The sequence below is a fragment of the Doryrhamphus excisus genome, linkage group LG19, assembly GCF_037039965.1.
Source record: "Doryrhamphus excisus strain RoL-2023G ecotype Guam linkage group LG19, RoL_Dexc_Guam_v1.1, whole genome shotgun sequence".
NCBI classification, from domain to species: Eukaryota; Metazoa; Chordata; class Actinopteri; order Syngnathiformes; family Syngnathidae; genus Doryrhamphus; species Doryrhamphus excisus.
The window spans coordinates 13,819,828-13,834,918 of record NC_136375.1 but is presented as its reverse complement, the minus strand read 5'-3'; the positions used below and the strand labels follow the sequence as shown (position 1 = coordinate 13,834,918).

The 15,091-nt window shown below is 43.7% G+C and overlaps 2 protein-coding genes and 1 long non-coding RNA gene across 4 annotated transcripts in view; 2 read left to right on the top strand and 1 right to left on the bottom strand.

Annotated features, from left to right (window-relative positions):
• The window catches only part of LOC131107622 (uncharacterized), a 32,490-nt gene extending 28,924 nt beyond the window's left edge, over window positions 1-3,566 (top strand). The window contains exon 3 of the long non-coding RNA XR_009120283.2: window positions 3,301-3,566. This is a non-coding gene — a long non-coding RNA (uncharacterized LOC131107622). The remainder of the gene's footprint in view (window positions 1-3,300) is intronic.
• On the bottom strand, window positions 3,077-6,853 carry LOC131107620 (sterile alpha motif domain-containing protein 15-like). Of its 2 annotated transcripts, none has more exons than XM_078798827.1 (4): window positions 6,785-6,853; window positions 5,963-6,102; window positions 5,775-5,873; window positions 3,077-3,470 (listed from the first exon to the last, which is right to left on the bottom strand). In XM_078798827.1, exons 2-4 carry the CDS (start codon window positions 6,047-6,049, stop codon window positions 3,297-3,299), a joined length of 360 nt encoding a protein of 119 aa, XP_078654953.1. In that variant the 5' UTR covers window positions 6,050-6,102; window positions 6,785-6,853; the 3' UTR covers window positions 3,077-3,296. The 2 variants fall into 2 exon arrangements, with proteins under 2 accessions (XP_078654953.1, XP_078654952.1); XM_078798826.1 differs by lacking the exon at window positions 6,785-6,853 and adding an exon at window positions 6,669-6,736.
• On the top strand, window positions 6,451-15,057 carry LOC131107613 (methylmalonate-semialdehyde/malonate-semialdehyde dehydrogenase [acylating], mitochondrial-like). The gene is made up of 12 exons (XM_058057809.2): window positions 6,451-6,610; window positions 6,807-6,845; window positions 7,460-7,534; window positions 7,876-8,037; window positions 8,200-8,278; window positions 11,593-11,895; window positions 11,969-12,090; window positions 13,196-13,385; window positions 13,466-13,647; window positions 13,788-13,967; window positions 14,038-14,136; window positions 14,471-15,057. The coding sequence occupies exons 1-12, from the start codon at window positions 6,575-6,577 to the stop codon at window positions 14,573-14,575; spliced, it is 1,572 nt and encodes a 523-aa protein (XP_057913792.2). The 5' UTR covers window positions 6,451-6,574; the 3' UTR covers window positions 14,576-15,057.
• Window positions 15,058-15,091: the final 34 nt, after the last annotated feature.

The window sequence follows — 15,091 nt, the reverse complement described above, 5'->3', positions numbered from 1 at the left end:
TCTAACTTCTGTTTGTCAACTCTGCTTCTTCCTACTCCTTTCTATTCCTAATCAATAGTTTTGACTGGGTCACAAGTCATGCGGCCGATCAATAAGGTCAGCTCTTCAATTTCCATACTCTCTGGACGCTTCATTAGGTACTGCACTGGGATTACAGCCCGACCTGTAGGGGTTGTCAAGTGACGGAGGAATTTCACCGATGTGCTTGAGTCTCTATGTAGCGTATGCTAGCTTCGCCTTGCTAGCCATCATTTGCTGAATGTATGACCTTTGGACATGAAGAGCGTCCTATTACAGGACAATGCGAGCATGACAAGAAGATATTGATGTTGGAATAGCAGCTGAGGTGGGATGTCCATGCAAACCAGATGAAACAGGTCAACAGGGACTAGCGATGGTTGTGTTGTATTAATAATCATTAAAAACAAGACTACAATGAACAAAATGTACAAAACCTGGGACTGTAATGTCTTTCAGATGCCATAGTTTTGAGAAATCTTGTAAAACATTTGGAGATTATTAGAATTTGATGTGATGCATACGACTGGAAAGAACCAGTTTAGTTATTCTCCACCAGCCAAACAATCCGATGGAAGCCTAAGAAACCGAAATCTATGACCCCAAAATGTACAGTATGAAACCTAAACGTATGAAACCTAAACGTATGAAACCTACACGTATGAAACCTACACATATGAAACCTACAAGTATGAAACCTACACGTATGAAACCTAAACGTATGAAACCTACAAGTATGAAACCTACACGTATGAAACCTAAACATATGAAACCTAAACATATGAAACCTAAACGTATGAAACCTACACGTATGAAACCTACACGTATGAAACCTACACATATGAAACCTACACGTATGAAACCTACACGTATGAAACCTACACGTATGAAACCTAAACATATGAAACCTACACGTATGAAACCTACAAGTATGAAACCTACATGTATGAAACCTAAACACATGAAAACTAAACGTATAAAACCTCCATGTATGAAACCTAAACGTATGAACCCTAAACGTATGAAAACTAAACGTATGAAACCTGCGCGGATGAAACCTGCACGTATGAAACCTACATGTATGAAACCTACACGTATGAAACCTACAAGTATGAAACCTACACGTATGAAACCTAAACGTATGAAACCTACACGTATGAAACCTAAACGCATGAAACCTAAACGCATGAAACCTAAACGTATGAAACCTCCATGTATGAAACCTACACGTATGAAACCTAAACGTATGAAAACTAAACGTATGAAACCTGCATGTATGAAACCTACATGTATGAAACCTAAATGCATGAAAACTAAACGTATGAAACCTGCACGTATGAAACCTGCATGTATGAAACCTACATGTATGAAACCTAAATGCATGAAAACTAAACGTATGAAACCTAAACGCATGAAACCGAAACGCATGAAACCTACACGTATGAAACCTAAACATATGAAACCTACACGTATTAAACATTCATGTATGAAACCTACACGTATGAAACCTACTCGTATGAAACCTACACATATGAAACCTACAAGTATGAAACCTACACGTATGAAACCTAAACGTATGAAACCTAAACGTATGAAACCTACACGTATGAAACCTCAACGCATGAAACCTAAACGCATGAAACCTAAACGTATGAAACCTCCATGTATGAAACCTACACGTATGAAACCTACACGTATGAAACCTAAATGAATGAAACCTAAACGTATGAAACCTGCACGTATGAAACCTGCATGTATGAAACCTACATGTATGAAACCTAAATGCATGAAAACTAAACGTATGAAACCTGCACGTATGAAACCTGCACGTATGAAACCTGCATGTATGAAACCTACACGTATGAAACCTAAATGCATGAAACCTAAACGCATGAAACCTAAACGCATGAAACCGACACGTATGAAACCTAAACATATGAAACCTACACATATTAAACATTCACGTATGAAACCTACATGTATGAAACCTACTCGTATGAAACCTACACATATGTAACCTACACGTATGAAACCTACTCGTATGAAACCTACACGTATGAAACCTAAACGTATGAAACCTAAACGTATGAAACCTACACGTATGAAACCTCAACGCATGAAACCTAAACGCATGAAACCTAAACGTATGAAACCTCCATGTATGAAACCTACACGTATGAAACCTACACGTATAAAACCTAAACGAATGAAACCTGCACGTATGAAACCTGCACGTATGAAACCTGCATGTATGAAACCTACATGTATGAAACCTAAATGCATGAAAACTAAACGTATGAAACCTAAACGCATGAAACCTAAACGCATGAAACCTACACGTATGAAACCTAAACATATGAAACCTACACGTATGAAACCTAAACACATGAAACCTACACGTATGAAACCTAAACACATGAAACCTACACGTATGAAACCTAAACGCATGAAACCTAAACGCATGAAACCTAAACGTATGAAACCTAAACACATGAAACCTACACGTATGAAACCTAAACGCATGACACCTAAATGTATGAAAACTACCTCTTTTTGCCCTACTGTATTGTTTTTCAAGTTTTACCATTGACCTAGTTGCTAGTAGTCCATGTTTGTCCCTGCATGTTTTTTTTCCAGTCTCACCACTCTGCAGTGTGCCGCCCCGGCCCCAGCGGTTACTCTCTAAAAGGCTTTTTTTTTTTTTTTAAATACCTGACCTTTACAGTTTAGAAAGATCCCTACTCACATTTTGATCTTGGATAAGGTATAAGCGGCTATCAGTGCAGATATATTGTCCCCTTCAGGGTACGATGGGCCTGCCACTGGGATGGTGTTCTGTTTGTGCGCCCTTGACATTTAACATCTTTGGAGTCCAGTGATATCCAGTGATTAGTGTTATGTGCTGTGTAGGCCTGGACCCCAGATGCAGAGTCACGAGGCTGAAAAACAGTTATAGTGTCTTTGATGGGTGCGCCGCCAAATCCGACAAAGGAGGGAGCAGAAAGAAAAGCGATGGTGAAAAACTGACGCCATGATAAAGACACAGCTGATACTTAAGTGGGTGTTTATTGAGATGAATATTCCGTGTATTTGATGAGACAGCATTTTCTAATAGATGTATTTTGTACCAGCATGCCAGTGCTCAGCAGGTGGGAAGTGTGAATGTCAGGGCCCGCAATGCCAGTGAGTCACCGAGACAGTTGGCGGCATGAAAATTGCATTGACACATCCCGCTTTCCACCGCTTTGTCACTCTAGCACACGGCGGATTTTGTCTCGTCAGTGGCAGATGTCTTCCAGGAGCTGTTGATAGGTGAACTGGTCCGACTTGACGCCCGTGCGGCTCTTCATCTCCAGGAAGAGGCCCATGTTATCTCGCGGCGGGTCGGCGATGCTGCGACTCCACACGGCCTCTGTGATGCCCAGCAGCTGGCGTACACGAGCGGAGATGGCCTGCAGAGGTGCACAGCGGGGGGGTGGAGAGGAAGTCCTGTGAGCTCATACTCTATCTTCACTTTTGTTCCGTTGCACCGCCGAGAGTTGAGTCAATCTCCACTTTTGAGATAAATACGAAGTGCGGCTACGCTTGCCTCCACTTTGATGTTTTTCCACAGCAAGCTCATTTAGTTGTCGTTTCCGAGAACGATAAAAGGCGAAAAAGCCAGCATAAATGGAACGTATGCGATGCTCCTTCTCGCTGGATTATTTCTGGATGCTGCAATGCTACACTCGTCAATGTCGGCGCTAGTTCTCTTTGAGATATATGCCAGAGTTGGCACCAGCAGCGCTCTGGATTCGGCGTCTCCTCTACCTACACGCTGCCCACTCGAGAGCGCCGTCATCCATCTCCATGTAGCACTCTGGACACTTCATTAGGCACACCTGCACACTCCATTCACGTCTCAGCTGAGAGATACATATCCGCGATTTCCTCAAATAGTGGTGTTAAACACCGCACCTCCAATAGACGCCATCTTTTTACTCTCTAGGACACAACAAGCAGCACAACAGGGTATCTCTAATCACCTACAAAGACAATGCTTGGTTTCTGTGAAAACAATGTCATAATTTCAACTCCAGTGGATGCCGCACCTCCAATAGATGCCATCTTTTTACTCTCTAGGACACAACAAGCAGCACAACAGGGCATCTTTAATCACCTACAAAGATAATAATTGGTTTCTGTGAAAACAATGTCATAATTTCAACTCCAGTGGTTGCCGCACCTCCAATAGACGCCATCTTTTTACTCTCTAGGACACAACAAGCAGCACAATGAGGCATGTCTAATCACCTACAAAGATAATGCTTGGTTTCTGTGAAAACAATGTCATAATTTCAACTCCAGTGGATGCCGCACCTCCAATAGATGCCATCTTTTTACTCTTTAGGACACAACAAGCAGCACAATGAGGTATCTTTAATCACCTACAAAGATAATGCTTGGTTTCTGTGAAAACAATTCTTAATTTCAGCTCCACTGGATGCCGTGCCTCCAATAGATGCCATCTTTTTACTCTCTAGGACACAACAAGCAGCACAACTGGGCATCTGTAATCACCTACAAAGATAATGTTTGGTTTCTGTGAAAACAATGTCATAATTTCAGCTCCAGTGGATGCCGCACCTCCAATAGACGCCATCTTTTTACTCTCTAGGACACAACAAGCAGCACAATGAGGCATCTCTAATCACCTACAAAGATAATGCTTGGTTTCTGTGAAAACAATGTCATAATTTCAACTCCAGTGGATGCCGCACCTCAAATAGACGCCATCTTTTTACTGTATAGGACACAACAAGCAGCACAACAGGGCATCTCTAATCACCTACAAAGATAATGCTTGGTTTCTGTGAAAACAATGTCATAATTTCAACTCCAGTGGATGCCGCACCTCAAATAGACACATTTTTACTTTCAAGAACAAAACACAAGTGTCACCATAGGTGTCTGGAATGACTTGGGAATATAGTGTTCTGTTTGGATGCAAATAATGCCAGAAGTATTAGTGTATTTTTTTTCAGGTAGTGATCTCTGCTCCAACGGATGCTGCACCCTAAATAGATGCCATCTTTTTTTACTCTCAAGAATAAAACAAGTGGTGCAACTTGGGGTGTTTGCAATTACTTACTTTTAATGAAAATGTCAGCGGTATGATCGGATTTTCTTCAAATAGTTCTCTCTAATCGAGAACGCACCCCAAATAGACGCCACTTTTTTTTTGCAAGCGCTGCCACTTGGTGTCTGTTATTACAGTTACTGCAATGTGATACCACCATGTATCATGTAGATATTTTTAACATAAGCAGTGCCTTCAAAGCACAGAGCATCAGGCAAAGTGACATATTTACATCCAATTATTTGTGGAAAAAAATTGACAAAAATATGATAAAAGAATGCGTACACTCAGTAGACGACTGTCACTTTCTGCAGTTGACTAAACTGAGGCCACCATAGGAGGGAACGTGTTTTGGATCCACGAGCGCTACGGTTCATCAAGATGTTATCCATTGTGTAAGTGGAAGCTAATTATGTGTGTGAGTCATCTGCTTTAATGTGTGCGCTGTCAACTGTTCATTCAAATGAAGGCACAGCTAAAGAACAAGTGTTGGAGAAGCAGATGGCCACACTTGTAATGCGCCGCTCAGCCTCTTTAAAACTTCTTTCATTATGGTTTGGAACGTTATCGCCTCTGAAGGAAGGGGAATCAAACAGAAAGCAGATCCTTCTGTTTTTTTGGTGTTTTGTTTTACTACCTGCATGTCTTTAAAATCTGTGATTCCAAGTCTTGGCATGCGGACACAATCCACAAATATCAGCTTCCTGCCGGTGACGCAGTTCTCAGTGAAGCATGGCTGCCATAAAAACATAATTGAAATTATTTATTAGTTTATTAATTTATTAGTACTGTATTCTTTGTTTCTGCTTAACTATTACTACTTACTTTATACTGTGGAAATCCTATAGACTCAATCCATCTTCCAACCTCCTCAGAAGTCCACTTCAGAAAGTCCATGTTTCCTGTATCCATGTTGCCATGGAAACTGGCACTTGGCCACTCAGTGTTCCTCTGTGCTTCTTTCCCTTGTAAAAAAAAAGGGCAAGTTTTAGTGGTAAAAATCGATTTTCAAAAATCCCCACTGGCCTAGTTTGACGTTGCTGCACGACCTCGCATCATTTTTGACGCATTCGTCCCGAAAGGTTTGAACTTGAGAAGTACTCCTCGCGTCTGTGTCAACAACCAATCAGCTGTTTGGAACACAGGGCGGCTGCTGAATACCGTTTGCTTATTGGCTTTCACATTGACTGTCCCGCCTTCAAATATGAGATTAGACCAACCACTTCCTGTCAGATTTTACCGACTACCAAATCACATGGAGCTAAGATGGCCGCTAATTTTTGAGCGCTCCAAGGTTTAGAGATCGCAGGTTAGCTTTATGCCCCGCCCACCCATTCCTAATATTTCAGCCAGCGGAAGTTGGGACAGGTTTCTACGGTCTCTGGTGGGTCGGTTGAAGGGCTTCGGGGCTATTAAAAAAAGACCTGACTTCACACAATGGCAGCAATACTCCGGTCCGTCCTGAACAACAAGGTAAAGCAGACATTGGAACGTGACATTCTGGGCGAGACGGTTGAAGCTAACGACTTACACGGTTAGCCTAGCTTGACATGCTGCTGGTATTTTGCTAATATTTGTATAACACCAGTTAGGTCCCTTAAATCCGGATTTGTTTGCAATGCATAATCTAACGCCAAACTAAATAACTTTTATGTTTGATTCCTTGCAGACCCCGCTGCAGCTGGGCCGTATGTGTTACTCCTCAGTGGTAAGAGCTCACCGTGAAGCTTTTATAAGTCACCAAACATCAGAACGTCACACTGGACGTCAACGTGAGAGGCCTTCACGTCACGTTACACGTTGCTACACTTCAACAACGCACTTTTCCCACAGCAATAACATAAGAAATGTGTCATATTAAGCTTTATTTCAATGGAATGTGCTTGGGTGCAAACAGCATGTTGTTATTGTTTTGGTAATTGCAGTTAAATGTTTCTTTTCTGAGACACTTGATCCATATAGTAGGCCGACATATATTAATACCATATTGTGTACCATTGTGTGCATTATAGATACCCTACAAAGACAAGTAGTGTCTCCAGTACACCTAAAATGCTTGTTTGTGGAAGGTGGAGTACCTGAATAAAATCCAAGCATGCATAAATTGGGGAGAACATTTATCCAAACCAAAAAAGCTGTTTAACCTGTCCATGCACAAACAGTGAAACTGGATTTTTTTTTTCAAAAGCTACATTTTAAAAACAAACACCTTTGTTTTGAACACATATCGTGCGTGGACAGCAGTTGTTATGATCCGCTTCAGCCTACAATAAGAAACATACAGTATGCTAATGAATGCACGTGTAACGTGTGACATTGCAGCCCACCACCAAGCTCTTCATCGATGGCAAGTTTGTGGAGTCCAACACCTCGGAATGGCTCGACATTCACAACCCAGTGAGTATTTATAGATGCTGTGCGCGCTGCCTGATAATAACAACAGAGTTAGCTTTTGCGTGCCATAAAAATGAATATTTGAGAGCGATAAATGAGCAAAAAAAAAGGCATCTGAGGCCATGCGAGTTTCATTCTGGCTGTAGTTCAAGCAGCGATGTCTCCAGCAAGGTTACGATAGCTCGTAAAGACATGCCGAATGCAAACAGACACCTTTACAGCATTGTAAAAGGACAAAAACATGCATTTCACCATCGATGTGAATGCATTAGAGTACGTGCCGTAATCCTAAGTAATGACTGCTCCTCGCCAGCGTGTCTGTCTGCTCTCCATCTGCACTTCAGGCCACAAATGAGGTGGTGGGCCGGGTTCCCAAAGCAACCCAGACCGAGATGCTGGCGGCCGCAGATTCCTGCTCCAGAGCCTTCCGGTCCTGGTCCGAGACCTCCATCCTGAGCCGGCAGCAGATCTTCCTGCGCTACCAGCAGCTCATCAAGGACAACATTGTAAGATTTATCACGTTACTTATGACGTTACTTATGACGTTACTTATGACGTTACTTATGACGTTACTTATCACGTTACTTATCACGTTACTTATCACGTTACTTATCACGTTACAGCAGCCTACTCTACTCTTGGTGTATACATCCTCTGCTCCTTTTTAGAAAGAGCTGGCCAAGATGATCACGCTGGAACAAGGCAAGACCCTCGCAGATGCTGAAGGCGACGTATTCAGAGGACTCCGTAAGTAATATTCATTGATTGCTTCTTCATTTTAAGCCATACAAAAATAATTATACTGTATATAATTGAGCTAGAAAAGGAGTGAGATGAAGACAAACGTATTTACTCCCAGTCCTGTTCATACATACTGTACAGTATATTATACCTCAATGTAATACTTTGCCTTTTTATGACTATGGAGCACTGAAGCAAGTAATGCAATATTCACTCATTCATTCATTTTCTACCGCTTATCCTCATGAGGGTCGTGGGGGGTGCTGGAGCCTATCCCAGCTGTTTTCGGGCGAGAGGCGGGGTACGCCCTGGACTGGTCGCCAGCCAATCACAGGGCACATATAGACAAACAACCATTCACACTCACATTCATACGTATGGACAACTTGGACTCGCCAATTAACCTAGCATGTTTTTGGAATGTGGGAGGAAACCGGAGTACCCGGAAAAAATCCATGAGTGCACGGGGAGAACATGCAAACTCCACACAGAGAGTGGAATTGAACCCTGGTCTGCGCGCTAACCACTCGACCGCCGTGCAGCCCCAGTAATGCAATATGTTATACATTATAATATACATACATAGATATGCGGTATGTATTATATATATTATTATTCCCTGTTATACACGCTACATCCTATCAAAGAGACAAGATTTTGGAGGTGTGGCGAACACGGGGCAACATGATCAAGTCCATTTTAATTTTTGTGTGATATCATTATTTACTCTCATCTCAGGCCCGAGGGCCCACGAGACTAGTTTTTTTCCCCAGTAAGAAATCTTCCAAGATCTTGTGACACCCTTACTAGAAACACATTTTCCCTCTATTGGACGGTTAAAAAAAAACATCTCATCTCCATGTCTTCCCCCATGGTAACTCTTCCGAAGGCTGTCAAGTGCGTGCCAGAGCAATAAGATGGCGCTGGGATTTCTGCATACTCTATGGTCATGTTGAAGCTGCAGGAAGGATGGCAGTGGGGGAATAGTACAATCCCAAAAGGAAGTGGGATTAATTGTGAAGTAGAGTTGAATTAAAATGTATCATACTTGACTATACATATTTCAGTCAACAATAAATAATAAAAAAGCATAAATAGCAAGTGGATTGGCCAGTTGTTATGCATTGACGGCAGTGTATTATTATTAATGTGAATGCGGTATTGACGAGGTTAAATGGTCGATAGAAATGTATGGAAACATAGAAAAGACTTGTAAACATTTTTGAAAGAATCCCCTGCAATAACATTTTTCCTCGCTACCTCGTGAACATCCAGCCGAGTTATTTCTTCTTTCGCTGGATTGATGCCTTTCCAGTAAAGACGAGCAGACAGAAGAGCGGAGGCCTCCAGCGTCGTCCCAGGGAGGTTTATGTGCCTCTTTGGGATTGATCGCTGCTGGCCAGCAGCTAGTTAATGGGCCGCGATAAAAACAACAATTTCACCCTGGCTCTGTGTTTGTGATGACAGGAGCAGAAAGCCCGCTGGCGGTCGTCTGGGTGGGGCGACTCGGTAACTTCTTGGGGCTTCAAAGTCAAGGAAATCCAGAATAAACACACATTTGTATTCATTTGCTGCCTTTTTAAAGATGGTACAAATCAATCCATTGTAGGCTAGTATATGCTAAGCCGGGGGTGTCAAACGGCTATTCACTTAGGGCCACAGGGGATGGGAAACCATATTCGTCTATAATCACCTCATAATGATAGCTCACCTTTTCATAAGCAGCATCTTCATTTCATATTTTTTTTCATATTCCAACAAACTTTCATTGAAAGCACATGTGTGGTCTGCTGTGTGGCCTGCATGCTAACCACTCATCATTGTGCAGCCTTTGATATAAATATATGACATAAATTCAAATATGTATTTTAGAATATAAAAAAATAATAACTTAAAATAGTTAATTCATTTTCTACCGCTTTTCCTCACAAGGGTCGCAGGGGTGCTGGAGCCTATCCCAGCTGTCTTTGGGCGAGACACGAACAAGAACCTCTGTCACGATTGTGTCTTTTGGATATTTTATATCCATCCATTTTCTATGCCGCTTATCCTCACTAGGGTCAGGGTATGCTGGAGCCTATCCCAGCTTGTGTTCCGAAGAAAAGCAAACTCCACACAGAGATGCCCGGGGGGAGGCATCAATCAAATCCAGGTTTCCTAGCTGTGTGGTCTATACGCTAACCACTCATCATTGTGCAACCTTTGATATAAATATATGACATAAATACAAATATGTATTTTAGAATATTAAAAAAATAAGCGCTTAAAATGGTTCAAAATGGTTCTACCGCTTTTCCTCACGAGGGTCGCGGGGGTGCTGGAGCCTATCCCAGCTGTCTTTGGGGTGAGAGGCTGGGTACACCCTGAACTGGTTGCCACAGGGCACATATAGACAAACAACCATTCACACTCACATTCATTTTGGAGTCGCCAATTAACCTAGCATGTTTTTGGAATGTGGGAGGAAACTGGAGTACCCGGAGAAAACCCACGCATGCACGGGGTGAACATGCAAACTCCACACAGAGATGGCCGAGGGTGGGATTGAACCCTCGTCTCCTAGCTGTGAGGTCTGCGCACTAACCACTCGACCACCGTGCCGCCCTTAAAATAGTTAAACAACTAAAATGAATAAAACAGTAATACTGTGGGATGGCTGCCCCTGAGAAAAAGCTATTGTTTTTGGAAAAGTAGGATTTTTGTCATTTGATGAAGGAAAGCAACCAAACCAAATGTGATTGTTTTTTTTTCTGTTTTGCCTGAACTGTCATGCCGAGCTCCAAACGACATTCCAATACAGATAGGAGAGCGTTTCATGTTTTTAGCACCGGCGTTCCTTCCTGTCAAGCACTTCTGCCACTATTTCTCGCCTCCCTCATCGCTCCGCCACGGCGGCGGCGGTATCTGTGCGCCAACCTCTGTTGAGGAATGAAGTGCCGCGGCGCCCGTTTGCAAAGAACGGACATCAATCCGGGTTATTAGCGCCAGACGATGCTCCAACGTGTGGCTTTGTGCAGACGTTGCTGGCCAAAATCATGGTTATCAGCGGCGAGGCAGGCGAAGCGCGCAGTTGTGCTGCCAGCGCGGGATTTACTGGCACGCCACCGCCGTTAACTTTTCCCAAGTCACTGAAAGGGAATGGAGAGCCCGCTTTGTTGTGGAAATGTCTTTCATACACCGTGTGTATCATACATATAAGTTACTGATCATATAGTTTCATCCAACATGCTCATAAAGCAGGAAAGGTGCGTATTTAATAGAGTAAAGTTAAATTTTTTTTTTATGTCTTCATTTTCTGTGTCCACCCCCCCGCCTCACAGAGGTGGTGGAGCACGCCTGCAGCATCACGTCGCTGATGCTGGGCGAGACGCTGCCGTCCATCACCAAGGACATGGACACGTACACCTACCGGCTGCCCATCGGCGTCTGCGCCGGCATCGCCCCCTTCAACTTCCCGGCCATGATCCCGCTGTGGATGTTCCCCATCGGCATGGTGTGCGGCAACACCTACCTGATGAAGCCCTCGGAGCGTGTGCCCGGATGCACCATGCTGCTGGCCAAGATGCTGCAGGACGCCGGGGCGCCCGACGGCACGCTCAACATCATCCACGGCCAGCACGCCGGCAAGTCCGCCATCTTCTGCATCCGTGGCTTTCGATTGTTTTTTTTTTTAAATGTATCTTGACCTTTCCACAGCGGTCAACTTCATCTGCGACCATCCTGCCATCAAAGCAATCAGCTTTGTGGGCTCCAACCAGGCAGGAGAGTACATCTACGAGAGGGGCTCCAAGAACGGCAAGAGGGTGCAGTCCAACATGGTAATGTTCTCCGCAGTGGCTCTCCATCAGCTCCGTTTCTTATTATCAGTCATATTATTCCCATAATAATACCGCTCTACCCCCACCATGACTTTTTCTTCAACCTAATTTAGCAAAATGTTTCATTTTTTGTTTCTCATCGTAACTTTAAAAAAAAAAACATTTTATTTTTATGAATTCTACACCCCACCCTCGGCCATCTCTGTGTGGAGTTTGCATGTTCTCCCCGTGCATGTGTGGGTTTTCTCCGGGTACTCCGGTTTCCTCCCACATTCCAAAAACATGCTAGGTTAATTGGCGACTTCAAATTGTCCATAGGTATGAATGTGAGTGTGAATGGTTGTTTGTCCATATGTGCCCTGTGATTGGCTGGCGACCAGTCCAGGGTGTACCCCGCCTCTCGCCCGAAGACAGCTGGGATAGGCTCCAGCACCCTCATGAGGAAAAAGCGGTAGAAAATGAATGAATGAATTCTACAGTAGTAAAATGACATTTTTCCTCCTGATATTATGAGTTTATTCTCATCAAATTGTGACTTTTTTCTCCAGATACTTTCACAACTTCTTGTAAATTTTGACTATTTCCATATTTTAACTTTATTCTTGTAACATTAGAACCTCATTTTCCCCAAATTTTAAATGTATTATTTAATATTTCAGCTAAAATGACGTTATTTGTTCTCATACATTACAACTCTTTGTTGTTAGATTTTCTCTTAATAGTTTGATTTCTGCAGATTAAAAAACAAACCATTTCCCTTGCTGAACGATACGGTCCAATAAAAAAACAGCTGTGGGCTGACAGCTTTGCTGTACATCATGTCATAATAAGTATAAAAAACATTTGAATAATATTCATGTAGACACAATGATTTGTGTTTGCATGAATTATACAGTGTATATTTCATCTATAATCCACTGAAATGGTTCCAGACCTTTGTGGTTTTATTTTCATAGGCTTGATGTTGGAAATGGAATGAGAAATGGCAAACCTCTCCTGCGCGTTATTCAATTTTATTTGACAAATGTTTCAGAAGCCTTGGCGGAGGTCTGCTTTTTTACCAGCCTGGCAATGTCGCATGAAGACTCTATTCTGCGTTTTGCAGGGCGCCAAGAACCACGGCGTGGTGATGCCGGACGCCAACAAAGAGAACACCATCAACCAGCTGGTGGGCGCCGCCTTTGGAGCGGCGGGCCAGCGCTGCATGGCGCTGTCCACCGCCATTTTTGTGGGCGAGTCTCGCGAGTGGCTGCCCGAGCTGGTGGAGCGCTCCAAATCGTTGCGCGTCAACGCAGGTGATTGCCATCACAAACACTGGCCGACAGTCAATACGTCGGGCTTTCAGCTCAGCCAAAGCGTGTGTCTTTCTGTGAAGGCGATCAGCCCGGCGCCGACGTGGGACCGCTGATCTCTCCTGAGGCCAAGAAACGGGTGGAGTCTCTGATCCAGAGCGGCGTGAACGAGGGGGCCAAGCTGCTGCTGGACGGGAGGAACGTCAATGTCAAAGGATACGAAAACGGCAACTTTGTGGGACCCACCATCTTGGGTGGTGTGACGGTAACATGGCCGCTTGTTCAGTCGCTGTCGACGTACACAGCCGACTGCTTTTTGGGTCCATTTGTGTTGCCGTATGACACCTGGTACCTGCACCGTACCAGATGATTTTTCCACCATGCCATCTCCCTCTCGTCCTACAGACAAACATGACTTGCTACAAAGAGGAGATCTTCGGCCCGGTGCTGGTGGTCCTGGAGGCCGACAGCCTGGATGAGGCCGTCGCGCTGATCAACAGCAACCCCTACGGCAACGGCACCGCCATCTTCACCTCCAACGGCGCCACAGCGCGCCGATACACGCACGAGGTGGACGTGGGTCAGGTGAGACTGCGGCAATGCATTTTGTTGTGTCTACAATGATAAATTTGGACCTGCCTATGTGCTCGTGCAGATTGGCGTGAACGTCCCCATTCCTGTGCCGCTGCCCATGTTTTCCTTCACGGGCTCCCGAGGTTCCTTCAGAGGAGACACCAACTTCTACGGCAAGCAGGTCGGAAAGCTTTTCAAATAATAATAATAAAGGAAAAGCTGAAAAGTGTACTGTATACAGTTATCACTCGCTATATTATGGTTGGAATGGCTGTGTGGTGCTTGACTGCTGGCCTTTTATTAGTCAAAAAATATTGCAAGAGAAGTTCTATTGTGGAACTGTTGATGGGTTCTCTCATTCTGTGTGGAAGTGGTTAAGTTGACTTTGATATTGACTCCTACTTGGGCCTACTGAATTCACTTATCGCAGTTTGTCTGGAACCAATGAACCGTGATAAAGAAGGGAGTGTAGTTTGAGACAGGCTAGCTGACATTGGTGTGGTCTTTCCGTGTAGGGCATCCAGTTCTACACCCAGATCAAGACCGTGACGTCACAGTGGAAGGCTGAGGACGCCACCGTGACGAGCCCTGCCGTCACCATGCCAACCATGGGACGCTAAGCCCCAAACTGTACAATCAGTGACTTTTAACATGCCTTAAAACATTTAAGAGGGATGGAGAAAAGGTTTTTGTATTAGTTTGTGATTGTTAGTCTCCTCCTCCTATGGAGAAAATTGACCCACTGTTGTCGGCCATCATGGATGTTTTTGTTTTATTCCCGTCGTGTCCTGGAAGAGAGCAGTTTAATCCTTGACACAATCATGTTCCCCTGAGCCTGCAGGGAGCAAACAAAAGATTTTTTTTTTTTTTTTTTAAAGGACGTCTTCCGCCACTGTTTGAGGGCTCCAGTTGACACGCAACATGCAGGGAAGGGAACACCAGAAGCGAATCTATGCACTCCTCTGTTGTGCTTTATTCACCCTGTAAGGCTGCTCTGTCAGATGAGCTCTTTATACAGTACTACATGTGATGGTTAAAAAAAGCAAATATGGTTGTAAAAAGATGGTTGTAAAAAGCAATAAACTGCAGTGGTTTACTTGTTCGCTTGTCTAATTTGTTTTTCTGTTTGGAATTGG